Source organism: Scyliorhinus canicula, chromosome 10 (genome assembly GCF_902713615.1).
Source record: "Scyliorhinus canicula chromosome 10, sScyCan1.1, whole genome shotgun sequence".
In the NCBI taxonomy this organism is placed as follows: Eukaryota; Metazoa; Chordata; class Chondrichthyes; order Carcharhiniformes; family Scyliorhinidae; genus Scyliorhinus; species Scyliorhinus canicula.
In genome coordinates this window covers 90,020,278-90,041,170 of record NC_052155.1, presented here as the reverse complement: position 1 = coordinate 90,041,170, position 20,893 = coordinate 90,020,278, and the positions used below count along the sequence as shown (strand labels likewise).

The 20,893-nt window shown below is 48.9% G+C and overlaps 1 protein-coding gene across 2 annotated transcripts in view; it reads left to right on the top strand.

Moving 5' to 3' along the window:
- Positions 1–20,893, top strand: part of LOC119972507 (peroxidasin homolog) — a 674,574-nt gene that overhangs the window by 176,204 nt on the left and 477,477 nt on the right. For both annotated transcript variants that reach the window (XM_038809326.1, XM_038809327.1), the window contains exon 2: positions 6,484–6,555. In XM_038809326.1, coding sequence (XP_038665254.1) covers positions 6,484–6,555 — 72 coding nt within the window. The remainder of the gene's footprint in view (positions 1–6,483; positions 6,556–20,893) is intronic.

Genomic DNA, 20,893 nt, shown 5'->3' with positions numbered 1-20,893 from the left:
ATATAAGCCCAACAACTAAGGCATAGCAAGTACTCAATAGAGCCCAACACCTGGAAATAACGCATGTGTATCAACTTGTGCTGCCAAATATTTTAATGGAGGTGTGAACTTGTTTATTTCTAGGCAGCGTAATTTCTAGGATTAAATAGCAAAAGTTATCCTGAACCCACACTGTAAATATGGGTCCTGTTGCAATTATTATCCTTGGATGTTCTCTTGGGTAGCATTTCATCATTTTTCACAAAATGAACTGCAGGACATAAAGGACTCCTTGGGAATGCTCTGTGAATATTAATATATTTTTCAATAAGATTTAGGTTCTGTCATGATACGCAAACATGCAACCAATGAACACTCAGAATAGTTCACAACCAAAGGGCAGTCAGGACACTCAGAGGTGGCATCAACACAATGGGACATGGCATAAACACTAAAAAAGGGATGAGGCATTCACACCCTGCCTCTTTCCACAACAGACATCTAGAGAGTTAGACAGGGTTGATCAGTAGCATCACACCCCAGCACTTGGCTTAGAGCAAGCTGCTACAGTTAGACTGAGTTACTACAGTTAGATTAGCAGACAGTCAAACTCATTTGAGAACTGTGTTAATAGTTCTATAAACACATTGAACTAATTTCAGAGTCTGGATCATCCTTTAGTTAAGACTGCATCAAGTAGCAGCCTGTGTTATCCGAAGCAGCATAACACAACAAGATACCAGGAGTGACTGTTCAACCTATTTAGTTCAACTCAGCAAGATCCGTGGAACCCAGCTACTGAATACAGGCACAATGGACAAGATTCAGGCTCCTCATCAGCTCAGGACCACCAATCTTAGTGCCAACTGGCGATCATTCAAGCAGAAATTTTAACTATACGTGGAAACATCCGACCTCAATGGCGCGACCGATGCTTGGAAGATAGCTCTTCTACTCACCACTGCGGGTGACCATGCGATAGAGATCTTCAACTCCTTTCACTTTTCCGAAGGGCAGGACGAAATGAAGTACCAAACCATCCTGGACAGATTCAACAGCCACTGCGAGGTGGACACCAAAAAATCTTCGAGAGCTACATCTTCAAGCAGATGATGCAAGGTAAAGACGAATCCTTCAACTCCTATCTAACTAACCTTAGACTGCTAGCGCAAACCTGCAACTTTGGTGATATCACTGACTCCATGATCAGAGACCAAATAGTTTTTGGAGTCCACTCTGATCCTCTACAAGAGCATTGTTGAAAATCAAGTACATGACGCTGCCAGTCACGATTGAAACATGTACTGTGCATGAGGACTCTAAAAATCGCTATTAAATAAGCCTCCCATGAGGTGGAGAGTGTTCAGGACATCTCCTGGATGCAGCGCCTCCACATTGACTAAAGCGGCCATTTCACATGCTCTTCCCGGGGTCTGACGCATGCACAATGCGATCGGGAACACAAAGCGGCTGAAAATGGCACTGCGCAGGTGCAGACGTCCGAGAACCGCACCGCGCATGCGCAATGACGCACCGAGTGCCATGACGCCGACGTCATGACGTGTGCGACTTGCGACACCGCCCATTTAAAAAAAAACACCCTGCAAGAGGCAAACGTTGTTTAAACTGTGGGAAACCAAACCACTATGCAGCCCTGTGCAGATCTGCACCACCAGTCAGGAGCCAGCGCTCCCAATTCCGACAACGGAGCATGAATACCTGGACAACACTTACCGAGTGGGCATTATTACGAAGTGCGAATACGACACACTGGACACATCAAGAGTCCAATCAATCCTGGCCGTGGATTCTGAGAACGAATGGCATGCAGTGATGAAGGTCAACCACCGCCCCATCCAGTTCAAACTGGACACAGGTGCCTCCGCATCCTGATTTTGCAGGTGGACTTCAAGAGAATCAAGAAGCCCCCCACAAGCCTCCCGGCTGCCTGCAAACTCCTGGACCACAATGGAAACGCAATCAAGGCACTGGGGTCCGACACACACAAGCAAGCTTACGCTTCGAGATTGTTAAACCAGACGGGGCGTCCCGGCTAGGTGCGCACGCGTGCAAGCAACTGAACCTCATTCAAAGGGTCTGCACCGCGACACCGTCCCATTCAGATCTTCAGGCCAGCATCGATGACATCCTAAACCAGTACCCAGATGTATTTAGCGGGATGGGCATCCTGCCGTACGAGTACAAGATTCTACTGCGGCCTGATGCCAGGCCAGTGGTCCATGCACCACGATGTGTCCCTGTTCCACTGAGGAAGCACTTGAAGGCAGAGCTCATGAGTCTACAACAAAAAGGCATAAATCCAAGGTCACTGAACCAACCAACTGGGTCAGCTCGATGGTGTGCTTAACGAAGCCTTCGGGGGACCTACACATCTGCATTGACCCCAAGGATCTAAACAAAAACATTATGCGGTAGCATTATCCCATCCCGAAGAGGGAAGAAATCACGAGTGAGATGGCACAAGTGCGCTTCTTCACAAAATTGGACACATCCCAAGGATTTCGGCAAATCCAACTTGAAGAATCCAGCAGAAGGCTCTGCACCTTCAACACGCCTTTTGGCAGATTCTGCTACAACCGAATGTCATTTGGTATCATTTTGACATCAGAGATTTTCCATCACATCATGGAACAGATGATGGAGGGAATAGAAGGGCTTCGGATCTACGTTGACGATATCATAATCTGGTCCACAACCCCAGAGGAACATGTGTCACGACTCAAGAAAATATTCCGACGCATACATAAACATGGCCTCAAGCTAAAGAGGTCCAAGTGCTATTTTGGGACATCCATGCTGAAGTTCCTTGGTGATCAGATTTCGCAACACGGTGTGCGCCCAGACACAGACAAAATTAAAGCCATCGAGGCAATGAAAGTCCCTGAGGACAAGAAGGCAGTACTGCGCTTCCTGGGAATGGTCAATTTCCTTGGCAAGTTCATCCCGAATTTGGTCACACACACTATCGCCCTACGCAACCTGGTGAAAAAATCAACCGCCTTTGAGTGAAGGCGGAGCACCGAACAGAGCGGCTGGAGCTGAAAGCCAAGCTCACCACTGCACCCGTCCTTGCATTCTTTGACCCAGACCGAGACCAAGATATCCACAGATGCGAGTCAGGATGGCATTGGGGCGGCGTTGCTTCAAAGAGACAACACGTCATCCAGTAGCATATGCGTCACGGGCAATGAGACCCACTGAGACCAAATATGCGCAGATTGAGAAGGAGTGTTTAGGTTTTATCACCGGCATCCTCAGATTTCTTGATTATGTCTACGGCTTGCCAACATTTAATGTTGAGACGGATCATAGGCCTCTGGCCCACATCATCCAAAAGGACCTGAATGATATGACGCCTCGTTTGCAGAGAATTCTGCTCAAACTCCAAAGGTATGATTTCAATTTGGTGGACACACCTGGCAATGAGCTCATCATCGCCGATGCATTGTCCAGCTCCGTCAACTCACTCAGTGAACCATAGGAGATCATCCAGCACATTGAATTGCAGGTACAACTGAGTGCAAGCACTCTCCTGGCAACAGATGAGAGATTGTTCTCATCCGAGAAGAGATGACCAAAGACCCCCTGTTGCAGCGAGTCATCCACAATCTCAGCAATGGCTGGCAGAAAGGGCAATGCCCTCAATTCTGCAACGTCAAGGACGACCTGGCGCTGATCAACAGCATCCTGCTCAAGCTGGACAGGGTAGTCAACCCGCTACGTCTCCAGAGCATGGTGCTGCGGCAGATTCATGAGGGACAGCTGGGCGTAGAAAATTGCAGACGCAGGGCCCGGCAAGCTGTCTACTGGCCCGGCATCAACCAGGACATCACGGACATGGTCCTAAACTGCGAAACCTGTCAGAGGTTCCAACCAGCGCAAAGCAAGGAGATGCTCCAACCACATGACCTAGAGATCTCTCTGTGGTCCAAGGTTGGCATTGACCTATTCCATGCGAATGGTCGCACTATATCTTCATCATCGATTGCTTTTTGAACTATCCTGAGGTGCTGAATCTGCCAGACCTCACCTCACGGACCGTCATCAAATCGTGTAAAGAGACATTCTCACAGCATGGCATCCCGAACACCGCCATGAGCGACAATGGCTCGTGCTTCCACAGTCGAGAATGCTCCACGTTTGCCAAGAGCTACAATTTCAGGCATGTCACCTCCAGTCCGCACTATCCGCAGTCCAATGGCAAAGTTGAAAAAGGGTGCACATCGTGAAACATGCTCATCTACAAGGCCTCGGAATCCGCTTCCGACATACACCTTGCACTATTTGCGTACCGGGTGACTCCCTTGTCCACTGGCATGTCGCCAGCTCAACTGCTGATGAACAGGCACCTGCGGATGATGCTTCCAGCCATATACCTGCCCAAGTTTGATCACCTCCCGGTGCTGCAGATTATGCAACAGCTTCGCGACAGCCAGTAGCAGGGCTATGGTGCACATGCCACCGATCTGGACGTGCTATCCCTGGCAGACATGGTCAGGATCAAGAAATCAGATGGTGGGCGCCCAGATCCAATGTTATGCATATGGCTGATGGCTCCATTGAATCGAAGGGCACTGCAAAAGGTTGCTTGCCCACAATCACTTTCCCCTCCATTTCCACATGTCGAATTGCCACCTCCAGACACCTCAAAACACGAGACCACCAGTCGCCTGTCAAGACACTGTTGTCCCCTCCACCATCTCTCTGGTGGCTGATGAGGATCAGACGCAAGCCTCAGAGACTGGACTTATGAGCATTTGTTTTGTTTGTTTTGTTCTGTATTCCTCAGTCAGTCACATTAGACAGACACATTCACATGTATATACATCTAAAATAAGGGGGAGATGTCATGATATGCAAACATGCAACCAATGAACACTCAGAATAGGACACAACCAAAGGGCAGTCAGGACACTCAGAGGTGGCATAACCACAAGGGTGCATGACATAAAAGGGATGAGGCACTCACACCTTGCCTCTTTCCACAGACAGACATCTAGCGAGTTAGACAGGGTTGATCAGCAGCATCACACCCCAGCACGTGGCTAAGAGCAAGCTGGTACAGTTAGACTGAGTTACTACAGTTAGATTAGCAGAGAGTCCACTCATTTCGGAACCGTGTTAATAGTTCAATAAACACATTGAACTCATTTCAGAGTCTGGAGTATCCTTTGATTAAGACTGCATCAAGTAGCAGCCTGTGTTATCCGAAGCAGCATAACACAACAGGTTCATGTGAATTAACAAGGAGTACAGCCTTAGCGTTAATGGTTCTTTTTCATTGTTCCTTTCTCCTTTAAAATCCTATTGCATAGTTTTGCTTCTTGTGCAAAATGTTTGATGCAATTGGTTAAAAGTGCACTGCAATATGAGTCCTCATTCAGTTTAATTGTGGAATGAATTCTGCGTGATAAATCGTTTTATTTTGTGGTGTTGCTTGTAAGTTAGCTTTATACTCACAAAACCGATCTGTTTTTTTCCCGTGACTCGATTAAGGTACATTTTATGACTTCATAATCCTGGCATACAAATTTGATTGCCAGGAGCACATATTGGGAGTTCAGAAGAAAGGCCTGTAAGCTCTGTTAGATTTTCATGTTAACAGTTGCAAAATCCTGCAGGGGTGAAATAGCTTCCAAAGGGTGAAGATCTATGCTGGGAGTACAAATTTGAAGAACATGCATTCAGCTAAGCCTACTATTCAGATGCCACAGAGTGTTTAATGCAGATGTCAGTACTGTGTTTAATACCACAGCCTGCGACTCCTTAACTGACTTTACAGAAACAAAAGCTTCTGATCTGCAACCTCATCTGGCTGCACCTGCACATACTCATGAAAGGACACACACCTGCAAATGAGCAACTGAAACAAACACGATGAAACTGGCCCGAACTCCCTGCAGAACTGCTTCTTGGTACACCATCGGCACCTCACAAGGCTGCTGGAGTCCAGGCAGATCATTTAATTTGAACGTGAATAGCAGGCACTCATAGAACAAAGGGTACATCGGGAAGATCTGCATGCCTAGGTTGTACTTTACCAGTACTAATGGCCATCTGGGAGGAGGACCACCCCTGAAAAGAACTTGTCAAATGGCCCGGGCTAACCTTTTTGCAAAGCAGATACAGATAAGAATACTGTCATAGAAATAGTGTGTTTTTCACTGTCATAAACATGGTGTTAAAGGAGAAAGAAGGTGTGGACGTTCTAAAAACAGCACCCTGTCTTGACCTCCTCCCCCACCCCCCCCCCACCCCCCCCAGCTGGAAATGTACATGGTGCGCTGCAATGGTCTGAACCAGGTCGTTTTCCCCATCAGAATATACAGAACCAGGCATTAATGTGAATTATAATGAGAGAAAAATAGCCACTTGTTGATTCAGCTGTACCTAGCAAGTTAAAATCAATTTATTTCACAATGTGGGTCCCGTAAAATACTACTTTCAATGATCAATGACTGAATTTTACCAATTATCTTGCAGGGACCTGCGATTTAACCGGATCAGAGAAATCCCACCAGGAGCCTTTAAGAAGCAGAAGAACCTGAGCACACTGTGAGTGATTACTCAGTATGACTTGTTTACCTTATTTTATTCACTATGCAAGAAAACTGCAGAGATGCAGCTGTGCGCTGCAGATACAGTCAGAAGAAGTGTCTGTCATTGTATCGTATCATCTGAACAATGTTGTATTTGTCAAAGCTAAGGAAAATTAAAATTGCTGTAGATTCTTGTGTAAGGGTTGATCTCATGTAATGATTGACTTCCCCTTCCATGTTTTGGCCTAATAACTGTGGGCGAAATTCTCCCCCTCAACGTCGGGTGGGCGAATCGCCGGGGCACCGATTGAGTCCCGCCACGCCGCCCCGGCACCCGCACGCGATTCTCCCACCCCCACAAACCAGCGTGGTGAGAATCATGGCTGGCCACTCGGAGAATCGCTGCTCGCCGTTTGCAAAAGGCAAGCGGTGATTCTCTGGCCCAGGTGGGCCGCCCCAACAAAACAGGTTCCCGCCAGCGCCGTCCACACCTGGTCGCTGCCGACGGGAACTGCGCAGGAACGCTGGGGGGTGGGGGGGGGGGGGGGGGCTGTGGGGGGGGGGGGGGGGGGGGGGGGTTTCCTTCACCGGAGGGGGCCTCCGATGGGGTTTGGCCCACGATCGGGGCCCACCAATCGGTGGGCCGACCTCTCTAAAGGAGGACCTCCTTTCCTCCGCCGCCCCGCAAGATCCATCCGGGGCAGCACGGTAGCAGGGTGGTTAGCATAAAGGCTTCACAGCTCCAGGGTCCCAGGTTCAGTTCCCGGCTGGGTCACTGTCTGTGTGGAGTCTGCACATCCTCCCCGTGTGTGCGTGGGTTTCCTCCGGGTGCTCCGGTTTCCTCCCACAGTCCAAAGATGTGCGGGTTAGGTGGATTGGCCATGCTAAATTGCCCGTAGTGTCCGTAAAAGTACGGTTAAGGGGTGGGGGGTTGTTGGGTTACGGGTATAGGGTGGATACGTGGGTTTGAGTAGGGTGATCATGGCTCGGCACAACATCGAGGGCCGAAGGGCCTGTTCTGTGCTGTACTGTTCTATGTTCTATGTTCTATCTTCTTGCGGGGCGACCTCGGGGAGATCGGCAACCGCGCATGCCTTGGTTGGCGCCGGCCAACCTGCGCATGCGCGGGTGACTTCAATTACGCGATGCCGGCTGCGTCATTTACGCAGTGCCGCTTTGTACGCAGCGCCAAGGCCCAGCGCACGTAAGAGACGCGACACCACTCCTAGTCACCCAGGGGCGGGAGAATAGGGGTGTGGGAGCGGGCGCTGACGCTGGAGTGAAACACTCCGGTTTTCACTCCGGCGTCGGGACTTTGTCTCCATTTCGGAGAATTGCGCCCTGTAGCTTTTTGTTAGTACCTGCCTGGATCCTATTGGCTGGGGACAATTGGTTATCCCATGTTCCTTGGGGAATATGAGCTATCCCCAATGGCGGGGCGGGGAGGAGGGGGGGTAATCTTTAGCTGTGCAGCTATATAAATAGAGCTGGCTAGTGAACAAAGAAAATGACAGCACAGGAACAGGCCCTTCGGCCCTCCCAGCCTGTGCCGATCCAGATTCTTTATCTAAACCTGTCTCCTATTTTCCAAGGTCTACTTCTCTCTGTTCCCGCCCGTTCATATACCTGTCTAGATGCCTCTTAAATGATGCTATCGTGCCCGCCTCTACCACCTCTGCTGGTAAAGCATTCCAGGCACCCACCACCCTCTGCATAAAAAACTTTCCACGCACATCTCCCTTAAACTTTCCCCCCTCACCTTGAAATCGTGACCCCTTGTAACTGACACCCCGACTCTTGGAAAAAGCTTGTTGCTATCCACCCTGTCCATACCTCTCATAATTTTGTATGCCTCAATCAGGTCCCCCCTCAACCTCCGACTTTCCAACAAAAACAATCCTAATCTACTCAACCTTTCTTCATAGCTAGCACCCTCCATACCAGGCAACATCCTGGTGAACCTCCTCTGCACCCTCTCCAAAGCATCCACATCCTTCTGGTAATGTGGCGACCAGAACTGCACGCAGTATTCCAAATGTGGCCTAACCAAAGTCCTATACAACTGTAACATGACCTGCCTACTCTTGTACTCAATACCCCGTCCGATGAAGGCAAGCATGCTGTATGCCTTCTTTTTTTAAAAATAAATTTAGATTACCCAATTATTTTTTCTATTAAGGGGCAATTTAGCGTGGCCAATCCACCTACTCTGCACATTTTTGGGTTGTGGGGGCGAAACCCACGCAGACACAGGGAGAATGTGCAAACTCCACACGGACAGTGACCCAGAGCCGGGATCAAACCTGGGACCTCAGCGCCGTGAGGCGGTTGTGCTAACCACTAGGCCACCGTGCTGCCCCTGTATGCCTTCTTGACCACTCTATCAACCTGCGTTGCCACCTTCAGGGTACAATGGACCTGAACTCCCAGATCTCTCTGTACATTAATTTTCCCCAGGACCCTTCCATTGACCATATAGTCCACTCTTGAATTTGATCTTCCAAAATGCATCACCTCGCATTTGCCTGGATTGAACTCCATCTGCCATTTCTCTGCCCAACTCTCCAATCTATCTATGTTTTGTTGTATTCTCTGACAGTCCTCCTCGCTATCTGCAACTCCACCAATCTTAGTATCATCTGCAAACTTGCTAATCAGACCACCTATACCTTCCTCCAGGTCATTTATGTAGATCACAAACAACAGTGGTCCGAGCACGGATCCCTGTGGAACACCACTAGTCACCTTCTCCATTTTGAGATACTCCCTTCCACCACTACTCTCTGTCTCCTGTTGCCCAGCCAGTTCTTTATCCATCTAGCTAGTACACCCTGAACCCCATACGACTTCACTTTTGCCATCAACTTGCCATGGGAAACCTTATCAAACGCCTTACTAAAGTCCATGTATATGACATCTACAGCCTTTCCCTCATCAATTAACTTTGTCACTTCCTCAAAGAATTCTATTAGGTTGTAAGACATGACCTTCCTTGCACAAAACCATGCTGCCTATCACTGATAAGTCTATTTTCTTCCAGATGTGAATAGATCCTATCCCTCAGTATCTTCTCCAACAGTTTGCCTACCACTGACGTCAAGCTCACAGGTCTATAATTCCCTGGATTATCCCTGCTACCCTTCTTTTTTATTTTTTATTTTTATTTTTTATAAATTTAGCGTACCCAATTATTTTTTCCAATTAAGGGGCAATTTAGTGTGGCCAATCCACCTGTCCTGCACATCTATTGGGTTGTGGGGGAGAAACCCACGCAGACACGGGGAGAATGTGCAAACTCCACACGGACAGTGACCCAGGGCCGGGATTCAAACCCGGGTCCTCAGCGCCGTAGGCAACAATGCTGACCATTATGCCATCGTGCTGCCCTCTGCTACCCTTCTTAAACAAAGGGACAACATTAGCAATTCTCCAGTCCTCCGGGACCTCACCCGTGCTCAAGGATGCTGCAAAGATATCTGTTAAGGCCCCAGCTATTTCGACCCTCACTTCCCTCAGTAACCTGGGATAGATCCCATCCGGTCCTGGGGACTTAATGGATAATGCCTTTTAGAATACCCAAAACTTCCCCTTTCCGTATGACAACTTGACCTAGAGTATTTAAACATCCATCCCTAGCCTCAACATCCGTCATGTCCCTCTCCTTTGTGAATACCGATGCAAAGTACTCATTAAGAATCTCACCCATTTCCTCCGAGTCCACGCATAAATTCCCTCTCTTGTCTTTGAGTGGGCCAATCCTTTCCCTAGTTACCCTCTTGCTCCTTACATACGAATAAAATGCTTTGGGATTTTCCTTAACCCTGTTAGCCAAAGATATTTCATGATCCCTTTTAGCCCTTTTTATTGCGCGTTTGAGATACATCCTACTTTCCCGATATTCCTCCAAAGCTTCATCAGTTTTGAGTCGCCTCAATCTTACATATGCTTCCTTTTTCATTTTAGCTAGTCTCATAATTTCACCCGTCATCCATGGTTCCCTAATCTTGCCATTTCTATCTCTCATTTTCACAGGAACATGTCTGTCCTGCACTCTAATCAACCTTTCCTGAAAAGACTCCCACATTTCAAATGTGGATTTACCCTTAAACAGCTGCTCCCAATCCACATTCCCTAGCTCCTGCCGAATTTTGTTATACTCTGCCTTTCCCCAATTTAGCACTCTTCCTTTTGGACCACTCTTGTCCTTGTCCATGGGTATTCTAAAACTTACGGAATTGCGATTGCTATTCCCAAAGTAATCACCGACTGAAACATCAACCACCTGGCCGGGATCATTCCCCAATACCAGGTCCAGTATGGCCCCTTCCCGAGTTGGACTATTTACATACTGCTCTAAAAAACTCTCCTGGATGCTCCTTACAAACTGCTCCATCTACGCCTCCAACACTACACAAATCCCATTCGATGTTGGGGAAGTTAAAATCTCCCATCACAACCACCCTATTGCTCCTACATTTTTCTATAATCTGTCTGCATATTTGTACCTCTACTTCATGCTCACTTTTGGGAGGCCTGTAGTAAAGTCCCAACAATGTTACTGCACCCTTCCTACTTCTTAGCTCCACCCATATTGCCTCAGTGCTCGAATCCTCCATCGTGCCCTCCTTAATCACAGCTGTGATATCATCTCTGACGAGTAATGCAACTCCTCCACCCCTTTTACCTCCCTCTGTCCCTCCTGAAGCATCTATACCCTGGGATATTCAGTTGCCAGTCCTGCCCTTCCCTCAACCAAGTCTCAGTAATACCAATAACATTATATTCCCAGGTACTGATCCAAGCCCTAAGTTCATCTGCCTTACCTGCCACACTTCTCGCATTAAAACAAATGCACGACAGACCACCTGTCCCTTTGCGTTCATCAACTCTTCCCTGTCGACCCTGCCCCTTAGTCACATGGAGTTTATTATCTCGTACCTTACCGGCTTTAGTTGCTGCTTCTTTACTGACTTCTAACTTCCTAATCTGGTTCCCATCCCCCTGCCACATTAGTTTAAAACCTCCCAACAGTGTTAGCAAAAGCACCCCCTAGGACATTGGTCCCAGTCCTGCCCAGGTTTAGACCATCCGGTTTGTAATGGTCCCACCGCCCCCAGAACCGGTTCCAATGTCCCAAAAACCTGAACCCCTCCCTCCTGCACCATCTCTCAAGCCACGTATTCATACTGACTATTCTTGAATTTCTACTCTGACTGTCCCGTGGCACTGGTAGCAATCCTGAGATTACTACCTTTGAGGTCCTACTTTTTAACTTATCTCCTAACTCCCTAAATTCTGATTGTAGGACCTCATCCTTTTTTTTACCTATATCGTTGGTGCCTATATGCACCACGACAACTGGCTGTTCACCCTCCCCCTTTAGTATGTCCTGCAGCCGATCGGAGACATCCCTGACCCGAGCACCCGGGAGGCAACATACCATTCGGGAGTCTCGTTTTCGACCACAGAAACGCCTGTCTACTCCCCTTACAATTGAATCCCCTATGACTATAGCCCTGCCAGCCTTTTACCCGCCCTTCTGTGCAGCAGAGCCAGCCACGGTGCCATGAGCCTGGCTACTACTGCCTTCCGCTGTTGAGTCATCTCCCCCAACAGTATCCAAAACGGTATACCTGTTTTGGAGGGAGATGACCGCAGGGGACACCTGCACTGCCTTCCTGATCTTTCTCTGCCTTTTAGTCACCCATTCCCTGTCTCCGTCACCAATCCTAATCTGCGGTGTGACCAACTCACTGAACTAGTGTGCACTGCCTAGAGAGCAGGGAACCAGTACTGAACTACTGGCCTTGTGTACATGTTGTTGTAAATAAAGTTACTTTCTGCTTGACTCTACAAACTCGTGCTGGATTCTTCGTGGCCCTCACAACATTTTTCATGATGTGGAGATGCCGGCGCTGGACTGGGGTGAGCGCAGTAAGAAGTCTTACAACACCAGGTTAAAGTCCAACATGTTTGTTTCAAACACTAGCCTTCGGAGCACTGCTCCTTCACTTGAGGAAGGAGCAGTGCTCCGAAAGCTAGTGGTTGAAACAAACATGTTGGACTTTAACCTGGTGTTGTAAGTCTTCTTACTGAACATTTTTCATACCCATCGATCCTGCCTTTGAAGTGTTTAAAGCTCCAAAATTTCAGAATTCTACAACCACATCCAAAGCTCCAATTCATTTTTATTTAAAAAGTTACACTTACCATATGCCATCCAGCTTTTATTTGCCAAGTAAGGCAGGAAGAATGAGATTGGTTTTAATTTTTGGGAGAAGGGACTGCCTGATCAGAGAAGAGTAATGAACAGTGCACACAGAAGTAGGATGCAACGACAACTTACATAGTAAGTTTGAATTAAATGAATGCTCAGATTTTGAGTCTTTAATCAAACTCGCAGTCTTCCTCAGAAGGGGAGGGGAGATTTAGGCCTTGCCAAGGCATGGGTCAAGGGCTGAGAGCAGGAAATTTTTCAACAACGAGGCACTTTCTTTTCCTTTCTCTGGCTCCCAAATAGCATTGAAACAGCAGGCCTGGACATGTTACTTTTGCCAGCAGAGGCAGGTCCCTTTGTATGAGTGTATAATAGCTTCTAGAAAATAAGTGAGCATCTAAGTGGGATTAATTGGATTCTCTTTCAGAGAGCTTTCTCTAGCACAATGGGTGGAATGGACTTATTTGGTGTAGTTTGATTCTATAACTCTACAAATACCTACCAGGATTGTGGGTCGTGGTGGTTGCCAAATTGAAAGGTCCCAAAGAGCCCTATTTGTCCATTTGCAGGATGTAGGTAAATACTGCATGCACCTTTGACCTATGACTGTCTATCTCCAGCAAGTCCTGGGGAGCAGTTGTAGGGTGGCAGAGGATGGCATGGTGGCACAGTGCTTAGCACTGCTGCCTCACAGCACCAGGGACCCGGGTTCAATTCTGGTCTTGGGTAACTGTCTCCTTGTGTTGGCATGGGATTCCTTCTGTTAGGTGGGATTATGAGGATAAGGTGGAGAAGTTTGCCGAGGAAGGGTGCTGTTTCAGAGGCTTGGTGCAGACCTGATGACCTGAATGGCCCCCTGCTCTGTAGGGATTCTATAAAAAAGGGTAGACAGTAGAACATTCACCAGGAATCCAGGTTCACCTGCATTTCTAGGGAAGCAGCATCCAGAGTAATTTCAGCAGAGGTGTGTGGAGGAAAATCTAGTTCAAAGCAGTAGTAGTAGTAGTGATAGGCCTGACTGCTCAATTTTGTTTAATTTTCTGTTATTATGCTACCTCATTTAAGATTGGACCAAGGTAGGAAATCCAGTACAATTTTTTCTTCACACTTTATAGTAGGCTCTCAACCCTCCATATACTGCAACCACAATAAATCCCAGTATCCACAATGTAATATTCAGTGATCGAATCTGGCTTCCTCTCCCTAAATTTATTCAATTGAAAATCCTTATCTAGAAATCCATCCCACCCCATTTTTGCAATCTCAGACAGTTGTATCTTTGAAATCTTTTTCGAAATGACATGTTATTATTCTGGCTTCTATGGAACCTACTCCCTTCACTCCCCCATTGGTAGTCGAGCCATCAAATGTATTAGGCCTACTATTTGGAACTCCTCCCCTGACCTCTCTACTTCCTGACCACTTGCTTTTCAATAAAAGCATTATCATCCCAGCTAATCTCTCCCTTCCTGATTCTGTATCCATTTTTCATCTGTCTTGCCTTTGTTAATATAATTAAAGGCAATATATAATTGTCAGTTGCTTGTTGTTTTGTTGCATTCAAAATGAAGAGGTCACAGCATTCTTTTGGTGTGAATCAGAATTGTTATAAAAGTGAAAGTTATCTGAAGACTTGAGTCCTTTGTTTAAACATAGGCATATTCATTCATCCAGATGTTAGAAGGCAGACTATATGGTTTATTGAGATTAATTCATTCTCAAATTGATTTTGCCAGAGCTCTTTTGGGGATTGCAAGGCCTGCAATAAATGTTCCACAAAGTACTACAATGTGGAATTGGTATTTTATACTGATTTTTTTTCCATTGCAAAAATTATTGATCTGTAAGTAAATTATTTTATACATTCCCTGGAGGACATAGCGGATATGTGACATAATTTTCTTGAGCTCTAGTGGGTATATTTCCATGCTCTCTAACAGTCTGTTGGATATTTATTCCAGTTATTATAAACCTTAATGGGTGCATGTCCCGGTTCTTTGATGTTTGGTAGATAAATGTTCATGTTCTTTGATGTTTAGTCAGCACATCTCCATCTCTCATGGTCTCTCTGTTGGCTTTTGTCCATGTGGCCAACCTATCCAATTGTCGAGTAGGTAAATGTCTGGGTTGTCCAAAACTCACAATAATCTATGTCCAAATCTATGGCAAAACTCACCGCAATGGCCGACGCCGGCGTGAAACCCGGAGTGTTCCACGCCGGCGTCGGAGGCCACTCCTCGCCCCCTATTCCCCCCTCCCCGGGGGGGCTAGGAGCGGCTTTGGGAGAAACTCAGCCGCCGGGCCTTGACACTTGCGTCAAGGAGGCACGGCGAGAATGACGCGGCCAGCGGCGCCTAAGTGACATAAGCCGCGCATGCGCAGGTTGGCCGGCGCCAACCCGCGCATGCACGGTTGCCGTCTTCCCCTCCGCTGCCCCGCAAGACGTGGCGGCTTGATCTTGCGGGCGGCGGAGGGGAAAGAGTGCGTCTCTCAGAGACACCGGCCCGCTGATCGGTGGGCACCGATCGCGGGCCAGTCCCCTCCCGAGCACGCCCGTGGTGCTCATTCTTCTCTCCGCCCCCCACAGGCCCCACACTTACCTGTTGCGCGCTGTTCACGCTGGCAGCGACCAGGTGTGGTTGCCACCGGCGTGAACAGGTCGGGATCGTCAGGCCGCTCGGCCCATCCGGGCTGGAGAATCGCCGGTCGCCGTGAAAAACTCCACATGGACAGTGACCCAGGGCCGGGATCGAACCTGGGACTCGGCGCCATGAGGTAGCAATGCTAACCACTGTGCCACCGTACTGGCCACAGTGGTCCTTCAGCAAAGAACTGGAAGCCATGTGTGGCTTCATAAGGAGACCGTGTGGCACCTGTTCCAGTTTCCCACCAGCCAGGAACCAAAAGGAGGAGGACACCCGCTTCCGGTGGCCATTAATGAACCAGCTGACTTATACTATTATACCTCTGGATCTTTCCAGGGCTCGAGTGGGGATCTGTGCAGAATATCCAAAACATCCGCACACAAGTGCATCCATGACATTACAGATGCCCTATGCGCCCGGGCATAGGACTACATCACTTCTCACTTGGACCAGGCCCACCAGGATTTGCTGCCATCGCCAGCACGCCTCAGGACCATTAGGGCAATCAATGGCACACATGTAGTCCTACAAGCACTGGCTCTACAGAGGTGCCCTTCATTAAAAGGAAGGGGTTCCACTCCCTGAACATGCAGTTGGTGTGCGATCACCAACTCAGTTTCAGGCACGCGTGTGCACGCTATCCAGGCAGCATGCATGACACATTAATTCTGGTACACTCTTTGGTTCTCAACACATTTGAGGTGCTCCCTTGGATGAGAGGTTGGCTAATAGGTGACAAGGCTTACCCACGAAGGTCATGGCTAGTGATGCCTGGGATGCGGCCTCAGACCAAAGCGGAAAACCATTACAATGAAGCCCCCTCAGCAACCAGGAGCATCATCGAGTGGTGCATCAGGCTGTTCACGATGCGTTTATGCTGTTTGGACAGCTCTCGCGGGGCTTTACAAAATAGTCTCCAGAATGTGTCACGGATCATCCTGGCCTGCTGCGTGCTCCACAACTTGGTGCAGCAGCAGATTGAAATGGTGGAGGAAGAAGAGGAACATGAGCCCTTGTCTAATGAGGCCACCCAGGAGGATCGCGAAGAGGGCCAGGAGCTGGCTCAAGAGGCCTCGGCCAGGGTCATACAGGGCCGTCACACTAGGGAGAGCCTCATGGTGTCCAGTTTTGCCAACCAGGATGTCTTTTGTCCGGCAACTCTATCACCATTTCCCCCCATCCCACTTGTTCTCTAATCATGGATTATCATTACCCTTTAATCCCCCCTTCCCATCACCCTTGTCCCCACCTCTCTTCAATTCAACTTTTTCCCACTTCACATATCCTGTGCTCCCCCTCCCACATCCATGGGTCACCTTAACCTCATACCAGAGTGATGGACCTTGGTTGGTTATGTCAGGGGTCTCCTTTGCGGGACAAAGGATGATGACAACTCGCTGTGAGGTGAGCTCTGTGCTCATTATCTGAGACAGTCTGACTCCTGCCTTCTTGATAACATACCCCTGACCACCCAGGTCATCGCTCTGTGTGCGATGGGGGCATTTACTTCTGGGTCACATTGTTTTGGGGGAGCCATGGGAGGGAGAGCAAGGTTTTTCCTCATAGGCGGATGATGCTGTCATATAGAGGTGTCTCACACTGGTGCTCTAATGGCCTGTCACTTCTGGGTGGGGCTGGAGGGCCTGTGGGAAGATCAGACGTCCAATATGGATGACCACACTCCCAGCCCCAACTAAATCCACCTCCCCGCAACCCTCAAAACTTCCCACCGCATCCGTGGGAAAGCAATGAGAATGAGAGCCAGCTCAAAGTGGAATTATATTGAGCATCCCGTTCCCCCTGACTAACTCTTGTGCAATTACACGCATGCCAATTTCGTAATCCTGTATCTTCCTACACTTACATGGCTGCCCACTCCTTCTAGCTGTCCTCACAAAATGCACATCAGAATTGGAGATGGCCAGCTGCTCTTTGCTCCCTCTGGCCTATGATGCTGAAATGGTGGGCATCCTCTGGAGGGCCTGAACCTGGAGGGGCCCGATCGACGTTCGGGTGTCACAGTTGATGATGTGTCGGAGTGTTCTGCCTGCTACCCTGGAGATACGCCAGTATCAGGTGGGGAGTTTTCATAAGGGCTTCGGACTACAGCACTTCCCTGGTGTGAGGCCCCGGAATGGGATTCATTGCTTCCTCCTCCCTTAGGGTGTTCGCTGGCCCCAGGACGACTCCATAGGATGGAAAAGCAGACCTCAACATCATCTGGAAATGCCAGTCTTGGAGGCCTGCCATTGTCTGAACTATGTTGATGATGCCCACAGCCATGTTGCTTTATGTCTGCGAATGGGCCAGGATACTCAGTGCCTCGGATATGTTCCTCCGTGACTACCATCTGCCATTTAAGGTATGGCCCCTGCTCGCGATGCTCTCCGCCATGGCCCTTTGTGACTGGGCCAAGCACAGGCGCATTGCAGCAATGTCCACCTGCCTCTGGGACATGCCTATGTGTGACTCGGCCCCCCTCTTCTGCGCCTCAACCATGAACATCACAGTGTGACCCAAGCCTTGGACATCCTTGCACATGGCTCAGACTTGTTGCCCCAGGCTTTCTACCGCAGGTGCCACCTTTGCAGTTTTGGCTTGGGTATTGGACTCCTCCAGTTGGACTTGCAAGCATTTGGGAGTAGTTTAGATTAGAGTAGGGGGTTAATAAGGGTGGGACCTGTACGAGAGGTAAATGGCTTTTGCACTATGTTTATGTTTTCATGTATATTGTTTATTTTGTTGTTGTTACTATCCCAAAAATAACCTCACTAAAATGGTTATTAAAAAATAAAAAGATCAGCCAGTGAATGGTGACCAGGAAGAAGGGTCCTGCCCTTATTTCTTTTGTTCTGATGGTTGGTTACCTGGTGATTTGGTGTATTTCAGCTTATTGGCCACCTCAGAAGACTTTTATTTATCTTTAGAAATTTCTGGTTAAAACCTTGGCCGCGATTCTCCGGAACCACAACGGGTGGGAGAATAGCGGGAGGCTCCGCTCCCGCAACTCCCGCTATTCTCCCACCCCCCCCCAAAATGGCGTGTCTGGTTTTCCGACACACCGCTCGGAGAAAGATTCTCCGACCCGGATGGGCCGAGCGGCCTGCCGTTCCCGACCGGTTCACGACGGCGGCAACCAAAGCTGGTCGCTGCTGTCGTGAACATGGCGTGTCAGGTAAGTGTGGGGCCTAGGGGGGGCGGATCGGGGATCGAGCACCACGACCGTCCTAGGGAGCGGACAGGCCCGCGATCGGTGCCCACCGATCGTCGGGCCGGCGTCTCAAGGGGACGCACTCTTTCCCCTCCGCCGCCCCGCCAGATCAAGCCGCCACGTCTTGCGGGGCGGCTGAGGGGAATGACGGCAACCGCGCATGCGTGGGTTTGAGTTGTCCAACCCGTGCATGCGCGGCTGACGTCATTAGGTGCCGCCGCGGTGTCATTTTTGGCGTGCCGGGCCTTGAAGCCAGGGACAAGGCCCGGCCGCCGAGTTTCCCGGTACGGCCCGCCTATCCCCCTGGGTAGGGGAGAATAGGGGGCCGGGAGAGGCTTCCGACGCCGTCGTGAACCTCTAGAGGTTTCACGATGGCGTCGGGCCTTGCGGAGAATTCCGCCCTTTGAATTTCAGGAAATCGTGATTCAAATTTAAACTTCATATTGTTCCGAATGCTCATACATTCAATGAACAATTGCATGCCAATATAGGTTTGGGAAGTCTTAAACCAGTACGTTGCTTGGACATTTTTACTGACATTTTCAATGTTCATAAATAATTGACAATGGGTATAATGGATGAAATTCTCCACCTCGCGCTGCCGGTAGCGGAGTTCCCAATGAGGCGGAGAATCCATTAGTTGTGAAGAAAACTGGATCGGTGCTGGGGCCAATCCATTTCCGATGCACACCCCCCCTCTCCTCCGTTGACATCAGGATCAAGATTCACGCCCCGTGCCAGTAGGAAGATAAAAAGGATCATTATGAACAATTTGCCTCCCCGTGTTTGTGTGTGTTCTGCCCCCACAACTCAAAGACATGCAGGCTAGGTGGATTGGCCACGCTAAATTGCCCCTTAATTGAAAAAAATGAATTGGGTACTGAATTATATTAAAAAAAGAACCATTTGCATTGATTTACTAGGCTGCACCATATTCCCTGGGCCGGGAATCACATGGCGAGAATCACTTGACAAGCATCGTCCTGATGCGGTGGACCATGTGGTGGGTCAAGAGGGCAACTCTTTAAGGGAGTTTTCCCCAAAGTACAATCGAGGGACACCCTCCCCCATCCCCCCCCACAATGTAAGAGATGCCCACTGTACCCCCACCAGACCACTCCCATCGCTCCCCCACCAAAGACCCCCTAAATAAGAACACCACCTACAGACCCCCAGAATAGAGACCCCTGTCAGGAAACCCCCAGAAAAGAGCCCACAATCAGGCAGTCCCCCAGATAAAAGAGTCGTGTGTGTGTGTGTATGTGTGTGTGTGAGGGGGTTGGGGGGGGAAGGGGTTGGGACACCCCCCCGTACTGGGGGGTGGGGGAGGTGCAGACCCAGAAAATCCATGGGTGTGGGTTGAATTGCGCTGCGGGGAAAGTGGGGTGTTTGCTGAATTGCAATGGGGGGGGGGGGGGGGCGTTTGCCAGCCACAGAACTCGCTAATGGGCCGTCTGCTCAAAATGGCTGCCTGATACCGGCCGCAATACATGATTTGCATAAATTTGCGTGGCTAAGGATTAGGAGTTGTTTCCTCATTTGCGTTCCCAGTGGGAGTGCAAATCAGGTGCAATTCAACTCAGGTGGAAGAATGCAGGGTGCGATCTTCCCAAAAGAGAACAAAGTTCCTGAGCGAGCGGGTTTAGCCGCATGACTATTCAACACAACTTGCTTTGAATAAGGGGCCTAAATGTGGAACGCATGGCCAAGGTCGCACATAGCCCCGTTTGTTACCATGAGGAGCCCTGCTTGTCGGAACTCCCTGTTGTAGCGAGAGATCACAGAGGCCCCAAAAAAAAAACAAAATCCCCCTAGCCTGGATGCAACATGGGACAGTCCTCCAGCACCCCTCCCCTTCCCTTCCATTGCGTTTAAACTCACGAGGCGTTGTGAGCCAGGTAGGTCCCGGGAGTCTCCCACTTTCACCGGCCTCACCGTGCTTTGGAGAGCTGCTTTTCTGGCGCAGCGAGGCCGGACGATTGCCCCGCAGTCTCCCAAATGAAGAATTTCGCCCAATGTATCTTGTATAAATTATATTGTTGTAAATCAGATCAGCGATGATCTCAAGTGAGTGACAGAACAGGCTCATGGTCTTAATGATTTATGCTTTATCCTATTGTAATGTATAATTTTTTTATTGTTAACAATGCAAGCGTTTAATTCTTAATTGCAACTATTCAAAGACTATCCTTAATCACAACAGCAATAGATATGCTTATTTAACAATTCAGTGGGTTTTGGGCAGTATTATCCTTGTAGCAGTTGTTCGGAGATGTTCATT